This window comes from Gigantopelta aegis, chromosome 2, assembly GCF_016097555.1.
Source record: "Gigantopelta aegis isolate Gae_Host chromosome 2, Gae_host_genome, whole genome shotgun sequence".
Lineage (NCBI taxonomy): Eukaryota > Metazoa > Mollusca > Gastropoda > Neomphalida > Peltospiridae > Gigantopelta > Gigantopelta aegis.
Window position 1 is genome coordinate 19,771,764 of NC_054700.1, and position 16,090 is coordinate 19,787,853.

General features: G+C 40.3%; 1 protein-coding gene across 1 annotated transcript in view; it reads left to right on the top strand.

Annotated features, from left to right (window-relative positions):
- The first annotated feature begins 584 nt into the window (after positions 1-584).
- The window catches only part of LOC121382512 (potassium voltage-gated channel subfamily H member 7-like), a 163,611-nt gene continuing 148,105 nt past the window's right edge, over positions 585-16,090 (top strand). Inside the window, exon 1 of the mRNA XM_041511983.1 lies at positions 585-700. Coding sequence (XP_041367917.1) covers positions 678-700 — 23 coding nt within the window. The 5' untranslated portion in view covers positions 585-677. The remainder of the gene's footprint in view (positions 701-16,090) is intronic.

The window sequence follows — 16,090 nt, forward strand, 5'->3', positions numbered from 1 at the left end:
GTGTCGTTAAACAAAACAAACTTTAAATTTATTGGGAGTGGGATAAAACTCAATAATCGAGTTCTTGCGTGGTGAACAATGGATTTCAGTTTTTATTTGTTTGCTTTTTAAACATTTATTTTATTTATTAACTTATTTTTGTTGTTCTTATTTCATCTGACGATGTCCCGTTAATGTGTTTAACCATACTAGCTTTGGAATATAAATGACAATGACAAATGATATGTGTTTCTAAGGTCTAAAAAGAACCCCTCCAAAAAAAACCCCCAGAAAACCCCCAAACAAAACACCCCCCCCAAAACCCCCAACAAACACCGCCCCAAAAAACAACAACAACAACAAACGCCCCCCCAAAAAAAACACACACACACACACCACAACCCCCCACCCCCCAAAAAAAAAAAAACCCAACAACACCACCAACAAAAGTATTTAAAACTTTAAATTAAAACTTATAGCACTGACAATCGACATAAAACAGAATGGTCAACGAAATAAATATTGTATACATTTTACATAAAACCGTATATCACAAGTACTTAACACATTTATTTATTCTCTTTTTCGTCACTTTTTTTTTTATCAGATTCAAGTTCCCTACTTTGAAGTCATCTAAAGAGTGTTTTCATTAAACGGACTCTGAATCGGAATTTCCCTTCAACCAGCACTCGACCAGCATGCCTCGGACAGTCCGCTTCCGGTAAGTAACTAAGAGATGCCATCTTTTACAGAATCGATAGGTCTCGATAGGTCTTGGGCTGCCAAGGACGGCCTGGCGCAAGTCTTATCTTCATTACTGTTAAATCAAACTTCATACTCTCGAGACCTCACAAGGACCGATCGTGCGGGCGGGTCGCGCGACCAAATGTAAACGTCTCAAACCAATTTGACCCGATCTTGGCAGTCCGGGAAATTGTGTAGTGGAAAATTTATTATTCTAATTTTAACTGAAATCTGTTAATGTCAAAATGTATTTAAGATAAATGTGTATTTGGCAGGAGTTGTTCTGATTCAGTGAACTGCTAACAGAAGATACACGGGGGATTAATTAATTAATTAATTTATTTATTCGTTCATTCATTCATTCATTCATTCATTCATCCATTCATTCATCATTCATTCATTCATCCATCCATCCATCCATCCATCCATCCATCCATCCATCCATCCATTCATTCATTTCTTCAGTCAGTCAGTCAGTCAGTCTGTCTCTCCGTCTGTCCGACCACACACCCATCCATCCATCTATTGATCGTGTGCTCTCGTCATGTGCGAAGGACTGCAGGTTCATTTCCGTTCAGGAGACAAACCAATTAGGTTTTTTTCCTAATTCAAAACCATAGTATGTCTTATCCTGTACCAAAATTATATACGCAATATGTTAACTTTTGTTCAGAAATATCAGCATTATAACTAAAACCATATACCCGGGGAGGGTGGGGGAGGGTGGGGGTGGGGGCTTAACTCAGTCGGTTGAGCGCTCGCCTGAGGTGCTTGCGTCGCAGGATCGAAGTACCTCCGTGGATCCATTCAACTGATTGGGTTTTTCTCGTACCAAGCAGTGCACCATAACTGGTCAAAGACCGCGGTGTGTGCTTTCCTGTCTGTGGGAAAGTGCATATAAAAGATCGTTTACTGCTGATGGAAAATTGTGGCGGGTTTCCTCTCAGATTTACCAAATGTTTGATATCCAAAAGCCGATTATTAATATGCCAATGTGCTCTAAACGAAACAAACTTTAACTGCAACTTATCAACCATATTCCCATAAAATTACTTCTGAATAATTTAAATAATTAGTGAAATATCTGTAGTGGACGTCGACGGAAATGGGTGCATTGACTTGAGTCGAACACTCGATAACGTTATTCCAGGCGATGTTGCTGATAAATTCGCGGTCTTCGTGCGACGTATCTGTCTCTGACAACCCCATGCAGTTATTTTGTTACAATTTATGGATTGGCCGATTTTATAACATTTGTTATGATATAATAAGACAGGGATCTAGTAGTCGTACTGAAGGAAGAAAAGAAGGAAATGTTTTATTTAACGATGCACTCAACACATTTTATTTACGGTTATAATATGGCGTCAGACATATGGTTAAGGACCACACAGATATTGAGAAAGGAAACCGGTTGGCTGTCACCACTTCATGGGCTACTCTTTTTGATTAGAAGCAAGGGATCTTTTATATGCACCATCCCACAGACAGGGTAGTACATACCACAGCCTTTGTTACACCAGTCGTGGTGCACTGGCTGGAACGAGAAATAGCCCAATGGGGCCACCGACGGGGATCGATCCTAAACTGACTGCGCATCAAGCGAACGCTTTACCACTGGGCTACGCACAGCCCCTTGTCGTATTGAATGCCACCCTGGTTTTTTTTTTTTTTTTTTTTTTTTTTTTTTTTTTTCACGACGTACAAGCATATTACACTATTTGATATTCCAGGGTTATTTTTGTTAAGATTATGCGTGGGGTCGATTAATTTGCAGTTATTTATTGCAAATAAATAAACGGGCGAGATATAGCCCAGTGGTAAAGCGTTCGCCTGATATGCGGTTGGCCTAGGATCGATCCTTGTCAGTGGACCCTTTGGGCTATTTTTTTTGGTTTCAGTCAGTGCACCACAGCTTGTATATCAAAGGCCGTGGTTTGTGCTATCCGGTCTGTGGGATGGTTCATATAACAGAAAATAGAAAATGGTAAAATATAGCGGGTTTCTTCTCTAAGACGATATGTCAAAATCACTAAATGTTTGACATCCAATAGCCAATGAATAAGAAATCAATGTACTCTAATGGTGTCGTTAAACAAAGCAAACTTTACTATTTTGTTTTCACGGAACACAAGCGTATTACACTATTCGATATTCCAGGGTTATTTTTGGAAAGATTATGTGAGTCAACTAATTAGTAGTTATTTATTACAAATACATATAAAAATAGTGAAATTAGCCACTTCTAACTGTAATATAACAGCTTTAACCTTGGGCTCAAACGAGCATAGTGCAATCTGATGTTAACTGTTTAAAAGCGAATCCTATGTGGAGGCACTGGGTTTCGTCTGCCAGTGGAGGGACGTAGCTCAGTGGTAAAGCGTTCGCTTGACGTGCGGTTGGTCTAAGATCAATCTTTGTCAGTGGATCAATCCTTAGGCTGTTTCTCGCTCCAGCCAGTGCACCATGACTGGTATATCAAAGGCCGTAGCATGTGCTATTCTGTCTGTGGGATGGTGTATATAAAAGATCCCTTTCTATTAAAGTAATAAATGTAGCGGGTTTCCTCTCTAAGACCATATATCAGAATTACCAACTGTTTGACATCCAGTAGCAGGTCAATGATACATTAATGTGCTCTAGTGGTGTCGTTCAACAAAAGAAACTTTTAACAAATAAATAAAACAAATTAGTGAAATGTCCCACTGGTAATGGTAACACTACACCTTTAAACTTGCGCTCAAACAAGTAAATTGTACTCTGTTGATGTTTAATTGTTTAAAAAATGCATGCTGTGGAGACACTGGTATTTCTTCACCAAGTGTCGCAATTATCTCGGGCTAGTTTGTAATCGTGTAGTGCAAAAAAAGTTAACGTTTGTTTTATTTAAAGACGAGCACATTGTGATTTTTTTATCTTATCATCGGCTATTGGACGTCAAACATATGGTCATTCTGATACTGTTTTTTTTTTAGAGGAAACCCGCTTTCGCCACATAGGCTACTCTTTTTTTACGACAGGCAGCAAGGGATCTTTTATTTGCGCTTCCCACAGGCAGGATAGCACAAACTATGGCCTTTGTTGAACCAGTTATGGATCACTGGTCGGTGCAAGTGGTCTTACACCTACCCACTGAGCCTTGCGGAGCACTCACTCAGGGTTTGGAGTCGGTATCTGGATTAAAAATCCCATGCCTTGACTGGGATCCGAACCCAGTACCTACCAGCCTGTAGACCGATGGCCTAACTACGACACCACCGAGGCCGGTCCTCGTGTAATGCAATGCAATAAAAAACCCAGACTGACAATGATGATATGACGTCTCTTAAGAGAGCTTAAGAGAGTTTAAGAGAGTTTAAGCGAGCTTAAGAGAGTTTAAGTGAGCTTAAGAGAGTTTAAGCGAGTTTAAGAGAGCTTTGTGAATTAGGCCACAGGCTATTAGCAGATGATTAAACTGTATGCTTCAGGTATAGTTCGTTTTTAATTTTGTTTTCTCACATGGATTAGACTATTTGATTTAAACATTTTATTACCGTCTAAAATAAGCGGTTTAACGATTGGCCAGCAGCCTAATGCGTATATTAAGGCCTCTCCTAGAATTTTACAATAATACTGTTCCTCAGTGCAGACAACAAAAAACATTGTAGCTCTAGAATTGAAAAGTTCTTATTTATTTTATTTTTTTGATTTATTACATTTGTCTTTCTTTTTTTTTGTTACAAATTGGACGTTGAGTTTTTCTAATTTTGTATCACAAAAAGCAATAACCCCCCCCAACCCTCACCTCCCCCCAACCCCCCATATACACACACATCCCCACAAAAATAAAAACAACAGCTAATATCTAGAAAGAAACACGCTTCCTAAAAACAAAAAAACACACAACAAACGACAAAAAAAAAAAAAAACATTACAAAAAACTTTCAACAAACAACAAACAAAATCCAACAACAAAGCAAAAAAAATCCAAAACAGCACAAAACGCTTCCTCCTAAAAATGCAGTCCCAAACTCCCAACAATATTAAAAGAAAAGTGAAAAAGAAAAGTGAAAAAGAAAAAGAAAAAGAAAATTAAAAAAAAAAAAAAAAAAAAGAGAATAAAAGGAAAACTCGAGTTCATTGTGGACCAGAGACCGGTGGTACTTGATCGTAAACATTATATCATCATTTCAAATGAATCCTTGACATATACATAATACGTGGGTATGACATATTTGCATTAAAAATCGCAGAATCTAAAAATAACTATAAGGATTAGATGAAACTAGAATAAAGAGGAGAAGAGAGGGGAAAAAATAACCGTTTTCTCTATATTGATGAGACATGTTTGATGAGTAGCAATTAAATTGAAATAACTATCGTGTGTTGCCTGACGCTCCAGGGAAAACAATCTATCTTCGAAATACCGTTCACAAAGGATGATTTAATTCGGCTTTGTGATACTCATCAACAATATTAAAGTTCAAATGATTTTTTTTTGTTGCAAACCATAGGAAAAACATCTGGATACAATTAACACAATAGTGGGAAATGTCGGGGAGTGTATAGTTAATAGCAAGCGTTTCGAAATGAATTGATTTTTCATAGATTTTGGTTTTGCTTTTGAATATTTCTAAAGTTTGAAGAGCACATTGATTTATTAATCATCGGCTACTGGATGTCAAACATTTGGTAATTTTGACGTATAGTCTTAGAGAGGAAACCCTCTACATTGTTCCATTAGCAGCAAGGGGTCGTTTATATGCACTATTTCACAAACAGGAAATCACATACCACGGCCTGTGATATACCAGTCGTAGTGTACTGGCTGGAATGAGAAGGCTATTACTAAATAATGTATGAATTTTTTTTTTAAATATAAGAAGTACTTTCCCTCCCTACCCCCTCTCTTTCCCTCCTCTCCTCTCTCTCTCTCTCTCTCTCTCTCTCTCTCTCTCTCTCTCTCTCTCTCTCCTCTCTCTCTCTCCCCCTCTCTCTCTCTCTCTCTCTCTCTCTCTCTCTCTCTCTCTCTCTCTCTCTCTCTCTCTCTCTCTCTCTCTCTCTCTCTCTCCATGTATGCCCCTGTCTGTCTGTTTATTCCTTTCTTTTATTTTTTATTTTTGTTTATTGTCCGTTATAAACATCAGTATGTTTTTAATACTTCTGTCATGTTTGCTTTATGCAAAATATTTGTTAATGTAGAGAAATATAATATAGACTATTGTCGAGAACTCTACTATCGACAGTGGTAAAGAGCTCGCTTGATGCACGATCGGTTTGGGATCGATTCCTGTCAGTGGGCCCATTGGTCTGTTTCTCGCTCCAGCCAGTGCACCACGACTGGTACATGGAATGCCGTGGTATGTGCTATCCTATCTATGGGATGGTGCATATAAAAGAATGAATGGATATATGAATGAATGTTTAACGACACCCCAGCACGAAAAATACATCGGCTATTGGGTGTCAAACTATGGTAATGCAAACAAATAAAGTGATGATCAACATCAATATAAAATATATGCAAAAATACAAATATCACAGATAGATACTGACTTTTACTCGAAATTTCAATTTGTGCTGTATTGGCCATTCTCAAAGAGAATGTTACACCCCTGCACCACGGTGAGGTTACAGCACGCGAAGGGGCATATAAAAGATCCTTTGCAACCAATCGATAAAAGTAGCCCATCAAGTGGGGACAGCGGGTTTACTCCCTCAATATCTGTGTGGTCCTTAACCATATGACCGACGCCATATAACCGTAAATGAAATGTGTTGAGTGCGTCGTTAAATGACACATTTCCTTTCCTCTACCCGCGAGCTGCATCCCGCCACTGCTTTGTTTTAGAATTATTAAGCAATTAAAAACTATATATATCTTTGATTAATATTTATCGACAATAACACTTCAGGGCATAAACATGTATCCAAGTTACTTCAATTTAACGACAATGGCAGTATTTCCGGTACAGTTATTTCTAATTATATCAACATATTTTTTACCTTTTTGAAGTACGTTGTAGATATTACGTAATTAGAAAAAATTATAGGCTTTTCTTTTCCTTTTTTAAAAAACGGAAATAACAGCAGGTCAGTTTCATCATTATCGGTATACATCAAAGAAACACTTTGAAAAGTAATCGTGAAATAGGTTTATAATCAAGGCCCAAATTAGTTGTAGATAATTACAGGTAGTTCCAATGTTAGTTGGTTTCGTGACAAATGACATAAGAATGCAAGTCGATATAGCGTTGCTTAGGAAGCAGTGACGTCATACGGTGCATTACCGGTAGCTGGAATTACAAATCAAGAGTATCTGCCCTAAACAAAAAAATATGTAGTCCCCCCCCCCCCCCCCCCCCGCTAACTTTCGAAACACACACACACACACACACACACACACACACATACATACACAGAGAGAGAGAGAGAGAGAGAGAGAGAGAGAGAGAGAGAGAGAGAGAGAGAGAGAGAGAGAGAGAGAGAGAGAGAGAGAGAGAGAGAGAGAGAGAGAGAGAGAGAGAGAGAGAGATACATTGTCAACCTAACCTGAACAAGACAGAGCTCAATGGATATAAAAAGATATAATACGTTATAAACAGGGTAGAAATAGGACACACCATAATACATCATTTTAATGCGTCACCTCGGAAAATAGCTCTTAAGTGTTCCGAAAATAAATGTTAAATCCTGACCGTAAACCTGTTACACACTTCTAAACGTCGCTATATCATTTTAGTTGTACATGCTTTGCAAATCATTACCAACGACTCGCCTGATATATGCATTGTGGAAGTGTATGAAGGATGTGATGTAGTTCAGTGATCACGCGCTCGTCTGGTGTGCGGTCGGTCGAGGATCGATCCCCGCCGGTGGACCCATTGCACTATTTCTTGTTCCAGTGCACCACGACTAGTATATCAAAGGCCGATGTGCATGTTATTATCTCTGTGTGATAGTGCATATAAAAGATCCTTTGCTACTAATGGAAAAATGTATGGGTTTCCTCTCTAAGACACCCCAGTGACTCAATATAGGATGTATAAAAGTACCCTGTTTGATGGTGCATATAAAATATTCCTTGCTACTAATGACAAAATGTTGTGGGTTTCTTCTCTAAGACCGGTGACTCGATATAATTTTATAAAAGTACTTATAAATCCAGTATCATCACAATTCTGGACACCAAGATATTGTCTTTAGCGGGTATCCTCTGACGACTACGTGTCAAAAATTACCCAATATTTTGACAAACAATAGCCGATCATTAATGAATCAATGTGCTCTAGTGGTGGCGGGATATGACTCAGTCGGTTGATAGCTCGCCTGAGGTGTTTGCGTCACAGGATCGAATCACTTCGGTGGAACCATTCAATTGAATGGATTTTTTCTCTCGTTCCAGCCAGTGCACCACAACTGGTTAAAGACCGTAGTATGTACTGTCCCGTCTGTTGGAAAGTGCATATAAAAGATCTGTTACTACTAATGGACACAGTTAGCGGGTTTTCTCTGTTGACTACCAGTCAGAATTACCATATGTCTGACATCCAATAGACGATGATTAATTAATCAATGTGCTCTAGTGGTGTCGTTAAATAAAAGTATTTTTGCTGGAATACTCCCCGAGGGAAGACTGCCACTCCTAACACTGGTTTGATACACCAGAACAAAGACTAATCTTAACTTCCATTTTTAAGCTTCCATCAGAGAAATGTCCAAGCACACCTGTCGTAGACATTGTGTGGAAGTCTTCTTCTTTAAGTTATTTTCGTGCTTATCTCCAATTACGGTTCAAACACGCTATCCTGGGCACACACCTCAGCTATATGGGCTGTCTGTCCAGGACAGATGGTTAGTTGTTAGTTGTTAATGGTTGGTGAGAGAGATGAAGGTGTAGTGGTCTTTACCGTTGAATAGTTAAAACTCGCTCTGGGTGGTAGCTGGTACCGGGCTGCGAACCCAGTACCTACCAGCCTTAATTAAGACCAACTTCATTTCATTTCAACTTATTTTTGTGTTTATATCCAATTAAGGTTCAAGCAAGCTGTCCTGGACACACACCTCAGCTATCTGGGCTGTCTGTCCAGGGCAGTGGGTTAGTTGTTAGTTGGTTAGTGAAAGAGACGAGGGTGTAGTGGCTTTACACCTACCCATTGAGCCCTTAAGAACTCTTTCTGGGTTGGAGCCGGTACCGGGCTGCGAACCCTGTACCTACCAGCCTTAATTAAGTCTAAATGGCTTAACGACGACAAACCCCCGAGGCGGGTTCGTGGAAGTAGCGCCGCAGGACAGGTGTATCATTTTCATTTTGTTATCTCCATCTCAGACAAGGAGTATGTGTTTCCTTAGAACGAAAACAAACCATAGCTCTAGCGTATCAGGTGCAATTAGCCAGTCATGTAATGTTTGGCTTTGGGCGGCGGCATCAGATTGCAGGGATCGCAGTGAGCATGCTATCTGCAGTGGGCTCTGTGATCGATCGACGGGGGAAGACATCGATCCCAATACACTTGAGGAATTTGTTTCCTGTTGCAAAAGAAAACATCGCAATGAGCAGTGGGCCGGAAATAAACAGCAATGAAGAATCACACGCTATAAAGCTCTAAATCACGTGCTGAAAAATGGTTTTTATTTTAAAAATAAAGTTTGTTTGTTCAATGAAGGACTTTTTAAAATGTGTGTTTGTTCTGAACAAAATAAAAATGATACATCATGAACAGCTATTTTGAACACACACACGTGCGCGCACACACGCTCAAACCCACACACATACGTGTTTAAAGTTTTTTTTTAACAACACCACTAGAGCATATTGCTTTATTAATCATCGCCTATTGGATGTCAAACATTTGGTAATTTTGACAGTCTTAGAGAGGAAACCCGCTACATTTTTTTTCATTATAGCAAGGACCTTTTTTATATACAGGATAACACGTACCATGGCCTTTGATGTACCAGTCGTGGTACACTGGCTGGAGCGAGAAATAGTCCAATGGATCCACCGACGGGGATCGATCCTAGATTATATCCTAGACCGACGCGCATCAGGCGGACGCTTTACCACTGGGCCAGATATATTGAATCTACACGCGCGCGCACCCACCCACAAACCCACACACGCACGTGTTTACTTGGTATAGCTCTGCGTGTTGTCTCATTTGCATTTTGTTATCTCCATCTCGGACTAGATGAAGTTAAAATATGCTAATAAGACTTCAGTCCTGGTCTTATTACCAAATGTTTGACATCCAGTAGCCGATGATTAATAAATCAATGTACTCTAGGGGTGTTGTTAAACTAAACAAACTTGAATTTTAACTCGTTCAGTCATGGAAATAATTTGCGTCACTGGCCGCCATTTTAAAGATATACATAGTCGCTATGTTGTTGTCTGTACACGTTTTACAAGAAATATTGGTGGAGTGTACATTAAAAAACAAACCCAACGATAATCATTGATAGAATCAGATTCTGTATGTCTGAGACGTATAAAAGGAGGGTTCAGTCATCCTATTTGGTCGTGAGTAAGCATCAATACGTTAATTTTCATGATTCCGTGATGGCAATCTTGGATTTTATCACTTGTTTTCAATTTCCGCTTAGCTAAAAACTCCACGCCGACCTGGATGCATAAAGATGAATGATCAAAACTACAGAGTGTATAAAGCGAGCGTTTCGTAACGCTGTGGAGCGCACATGTCGGTTGAACGCGATAATGATATACCAACTGTCTGCGTTCAGCCAGACTTTTTTTCGCTAAACGTTTGCCAACTGTTTTGACTCGTACCCAACGTAGTCATTTCGTTTTAATGTTTAAAGTAAAACTCAGTCTAGCAAGCATTAGCGACAAATGGCTGGATGGACTTACACCAGAAACCGTTTTCTCTCGTGGCTGTAGGGAAAGTGAATATTATGACCCATTCGTTGACGGTAGTCGGTGAAAATAGTACTCACTCGGTATGGCCAAGTTTACAAATATCAAACGTCTTTATTACCAGCCACGCCATATTTGAAAACGACCAGGGCCGTAGCCTGAGAATATCACCTTTTTTAAACTCCAGAAAATGGCATAGCCTACACATCTCAGGGTTTAATTTGTATAGTGTTTCATTTGTTTATAAAAAGTGCCCCCCCCCCCCCTCCGAATTTTGATTAGGGTACGGCCTTGACGACGACTACTACTAATTAAGATTTAAAACTCATTTATTAAAGTTTATTTTGTTTAACAACACCACTAGATCACATTGATTTCTTTAATCATCGGCTATTGGATGTCAAACATTTGGTCATTTCTACGAACGAGTCTTAGAGAGAAAAGCGCTATAATTATGTTTCCATTAGTAGCAAGGGATCTTTATATGCACCATCCCACACACTGGAAAGCACATACCACGACCTTTTATATACCAGTCGTGGGGTGCTGATTGGAACGAGAAATAGCCCAATGGGTACACCGATTGGGATCGATCCTAGACAGACAGACAAACAGACAGACATACAAACAGACAGACAGACTGACTGACTGACAGGCAGGTAGGCAGGCAGGAATTGGTAGACAGATTGACAGACAGACAGACAGACAGACAGACATAGATAGATAGACACAAACACAGAAAGGAGACCATGAGACTTTAAGTTTATTTTATTTAACGACACCACTAGAACACACTGATTAATTAATCGTCGACAATTGGATGTCAAACATGTGGTAATTATGACACGTAGTCATCAGAGAAAACCCGCTACATTTTTCCTAATTTAGCAAGGGATGTTTTATATGCAATTTCCCACAAACAGAAAAGAACAATGAGAGCGGATAGTAATGGAGTAAAATAGAGAGAAAAAAGAGAGAAAGGGAGAAAACAGAGACGAGAGCGACAGAAAGAGAGAAACAGAGAAAGAAAGAAGAAAAATGTAAGAAGAAAAAAAAGGATTGATCTATATGCAGACCTGTAACAAGGTGCACACAAATTTGTAAAAAAAACCCTAAATCTCATAAATAATCAACACGTGTTCACATTTGTGTCTGACGTCCAATGGCGGGCGGCATGGAGTTGAATTGCTCGGGTCGATGGCTGATGAAACTGATTCCTGTCAATGCGTAGTTCTAGGCTCAGACTAATCCATATCTGCACCGATAATTAAAGATGCCTCTTCACGATTTTATTTTCCAAATGATTTCACGTGAAGAGGCGAATATCGGCTGGTAATAGAGAAGACAAGTAGGTACTAGCGAAAGAATCTCACAAAAGACGATGTTCGCCATTTTGTACTTTTGCAGCGCAATGTTGCTCAGTGGTACAGCGTTGGCGTGGGGCACGATGGGTCGAAGGATCGATTGCCCTCGGCGGATTCAAGTTCTCCGCCCCGCCCCAACTCCCAACCTGTGCTCCATGATTGGTACATTAAAGATCGTGGTATGTACTGTCCTGTCTATGGAAAAGTGCAGATAAAAGATCCCTTGCTGCTTTAACATTAGGTGTGTGTGTGGGGGGGGGGGGGGGATTTAGCTCAGTCAGTTGAACGCTCGCCTGAGGTGCTTGCATCGCAGGATCAAACCACCTCAGTGGATCAGTTCAGCTGAATGGTTTTTTTTCGTTCCAACCAGTGCACCACAACTGGTGAAATGCTTTCCGGTCTGTGGATAAAGTGAATATAAAAGATCCCGTGCTGCTAATGAAAAAATGTAGCGGGTTTCCTCTGATGACTACGAGTCATAATTCCCAATATGATCTAGTGGTGTGGATAAACAAAACGAACTTTAACTTTAACATTAGTAGTAACATTGTATCCCCCCCATGGAATTTCGAAAGTCCCGTAGGATTATGTCAAAGAGGAAGAGGTGCGCGTTTACATGAAGGAAATTTCGCGCAATTTTGATGGTCGTTCTAATTGAAATAGTTGGGTTATGTTAAACAAGTATTCTGTTTCATACCTTTAATAAGTGGTAACAGTTGTTTCACATCTCTCTCTCTCTTCCTCCTCCCCCCCCCCCTCCCCCCCCCCCTCTCTCTCTCGACCAAATGTTGACATGACCATGTTGTCGTTAAACATTCATTCATTCATTCATTCGACTAGCCGTAGTTCTAAAATGTGCTGTGGTATCACACCAGTACACCTCTGCAACCCCCCCCCCCCCCCCCCCCGCTTTCCTATATATACCGCTCAATGGATACGCACTGGTTAATTTAGTGCCAGTGTGGTTTTTTCCCAAAGGTCATTATAGTCTACTTTAAATAGTTTCTTTCAAGTATGGAAATGAAAAAAATATAATTTTGAACTGTATTGATCAAAAGGCATAGCTTATTTTAAGCATTGTACGCTGTTTGTGGCTAATACGACATTTTGTGGAACTTGAAGAATGCCGATTCCTACAGTGCCCTGCTTGGAACTGTAGCGTCTGAGCAACTAATGTGTTTTCGTTGTGTTGATGTACATCTGGGAAACACCAAAAGTAATTTCACCAAGACTATGCACAAGAATTCAAAGGAATTTAAATGTCTTGCCCAACAGTACCTTCATTTGGTGTCATTCATAATTGCATTCTTAAGTGTTGGGCGGGATGTAGCCCAGTGGTAAAGCGTTCGCTTGTAGCGCAGTCGGTCTAGGATCGATCCCCGTCGGTGGACCCATTGGGCTATTTCTTGTTCCAGCCAGTGTTCGACATAGTGGTATGTAGTATTCTGTCTGTGGGATGGTGCATATAAAAGATCCCTTTCTGCTAATCGAAACAAGTAGCCCATAAGATGGCGACAGCGGGTTTCCTCTCTCAATATCTGTGTGGTCCTTAACCATATGTCTGACCCTATATAAACGTAAATGAAATGTGTTGAGTACGTCGTAAAATAAAAAACATTCCCTTCCTTCTTAGATATTCATCTAGGTATATGAACAAAATTGTTGAATATATTATAGAATTGTGTTGCGATATTCATTACTAATTTGGTTCCTAAATTTATATAAAATACTAATTTAAAAACAATAATATAATATATTTTAATTACCCCCAAAAAATCCACAACCCCCCCCCAAAAAAAAACCCTCCCCAACCCCCCGACCCCCCCCCCCCCCCCCCCCCCCCCCCCCCCCCCCACCCACAACAAAACAACAACCAAGAAACAAAAATAAACATGCACCGAGATGAACAATCATAGATGAAACTGTAAAACACAGGGACGGAATGAATGAATGAATGAATGAATGTTTAACGACACCCCAGCACGAAAAATACATCGGCTATTGGGTGTCAAACTATGGTAATGCAAATAAATAAAGTGATGATCAACATCAACATAAAAATTCAAGGTTTAAACAAAAACAGTGTAAAGAACTGTGCAAACATACAAATACAAATATCACAGAATTTTACGGACACCGAATTTTACTCTAAACTTCAATTTGTGCTGTATTGGCCATTCTCAAAGAGAATGTTACACCCCTGCACCACGGTGAGGTTACAGCACACGCAGGGGACACAGGGACGGATTCAAGAGTTTGTAAAGGATGAGGGCGGATAAGGAGTCACAAAATTCTAAAAAGGGCAGGTTTGAGTTTGTCGAAGGGGTAATATGCCGAGCGCCTAAGACAACGTGTTCTGTCGAGAGTTCGAGAGCATGCTCTCCTGAACATTTTGAAATACAGACGGGTTTTCTTCAGTGCGGAGGGCGGGACGTAGCTCAGTGGTAAAGCGTTCGCTTGATGCGCGGTCGGTCTAGGATCGATCCCCATCGGTGGGCCCATTGGGCTATTTCTCGTTCCAGCCAATGCACCACGACTGGTATATCAAAGGCTGTGGTATGTCATATCCTGTCTCTGTCCTGTCTAATGGAAAAATCCTGTCCCGGACTGAGGAGCCGGTCGAGGTCGGCACCTGTGCCCATGACAGGCGTGCGCTAAAACAGCTCTGAATGTGCACGTTAAACCCTATGACTTGACTTAATGGAAAAATGTAGCGGGTTTCCTCTTTAGGACTATATGTCGAAATTATCAACTGTTTGACATCCAATAACCGATGATTAATAAAGCATTGTGCTCTTTTGGTGTTGTTAAACAGAACTAACTTTAACTTTGTTTTAAGGCAATTAAATGTAATGTTGTATATCGTGAATAATGAATTTAGAAAAAAAGAAGAGAAAATTACATTAATAAAAGGGAGGAGGGGAGGGATGGGGTGATTCATGCACTCTGGAACCGCCAACGAAGCAAGTAATGAGCGGCAAGGGATATGTGACCATCACAAATGACACTGACGGTGTGGACGTCGATGTAGATGCAACTGGATGTATTAAGACCAAATTTATCCCTGCAGGTCAGGTTAGGTCAGGTCAGGTCAGGTCATAGGTTTTTAACTTGCACATTCAGAACAAGCTGTTGTAGCACACGCCTGTTGTGGGCGCATGTGTGGACTTTTGCCGGCTCCTCCGTTCAGGACAGGAAAGGGTTGGGGGGGGGGGGGTTAGGGGGTGGGAGAAGGGGTCGCCCGCTGTCATGTGCAAGGGAACACAAGTAGCCCGACCGGGGTCTGTAGCTGTTGAGAGTTGGTTTGGAGCTATTAAATTTGCAAATGTTCCGCAGGATTAAGTCAAAATAGAAAAAGGTTAATTTAGATAAGGTAATTTTGACGCACACTTGGGAATGGTTCATCGAAACTGAACATGGGCTAATAGTTGATTTGACTGAGAGATAGTTTCATGCTGTAACCTTGCCACATTGGAGGCTGGTATACCCCTGCTGTACTGCTGTATCATTCATAGGCACCGAGTAAAAGGATGTGATGCTGGGAGAAGGGCGGTTCACTGTTTGAGATGCATAATTTCACTAAGGGTTAAAATCCCCTACCTTTTCATACACAGCTAAACGAAATACTAACACGTCTCACTCCCATCTCTAGTTTGACAATTCTAAAACCCACTCTAAGGTGTATACTACCAAAGCAAATCCCATAGACGACCATAATAATATATTTGGCTAAATATCCTACCTGCAGCGTATCAATCGACATAGACACCACGGATATAAATACTACCGACCCTAACTCTTAAATGAATAAGACGGAAATGGGAGTGAAGCTGCTCATTTCAGAGATAACGGGTAGCGTCTATGACTACCCTCCTTGAATTTTTATCTTCATCATGTTCATCACTTTGTTTGCATTTACCATAGTTTGACATCCAATAGCCGATGTATTTTTCGTGCTGGGGTGTCGTTAAACATCTATTCTATTCCGCACGGCATTTGAGTACTCTTTTTTTACAGGTACCCCATACATGTTCCAAGCACAAGGATACTTGACCCCGTGTTACTAGATGAAATAAAACTCTATATATATTTTGCCCAGATGAAACTATTTTTTTTACAATCAACACACTCGCATGTCAATGGCGTA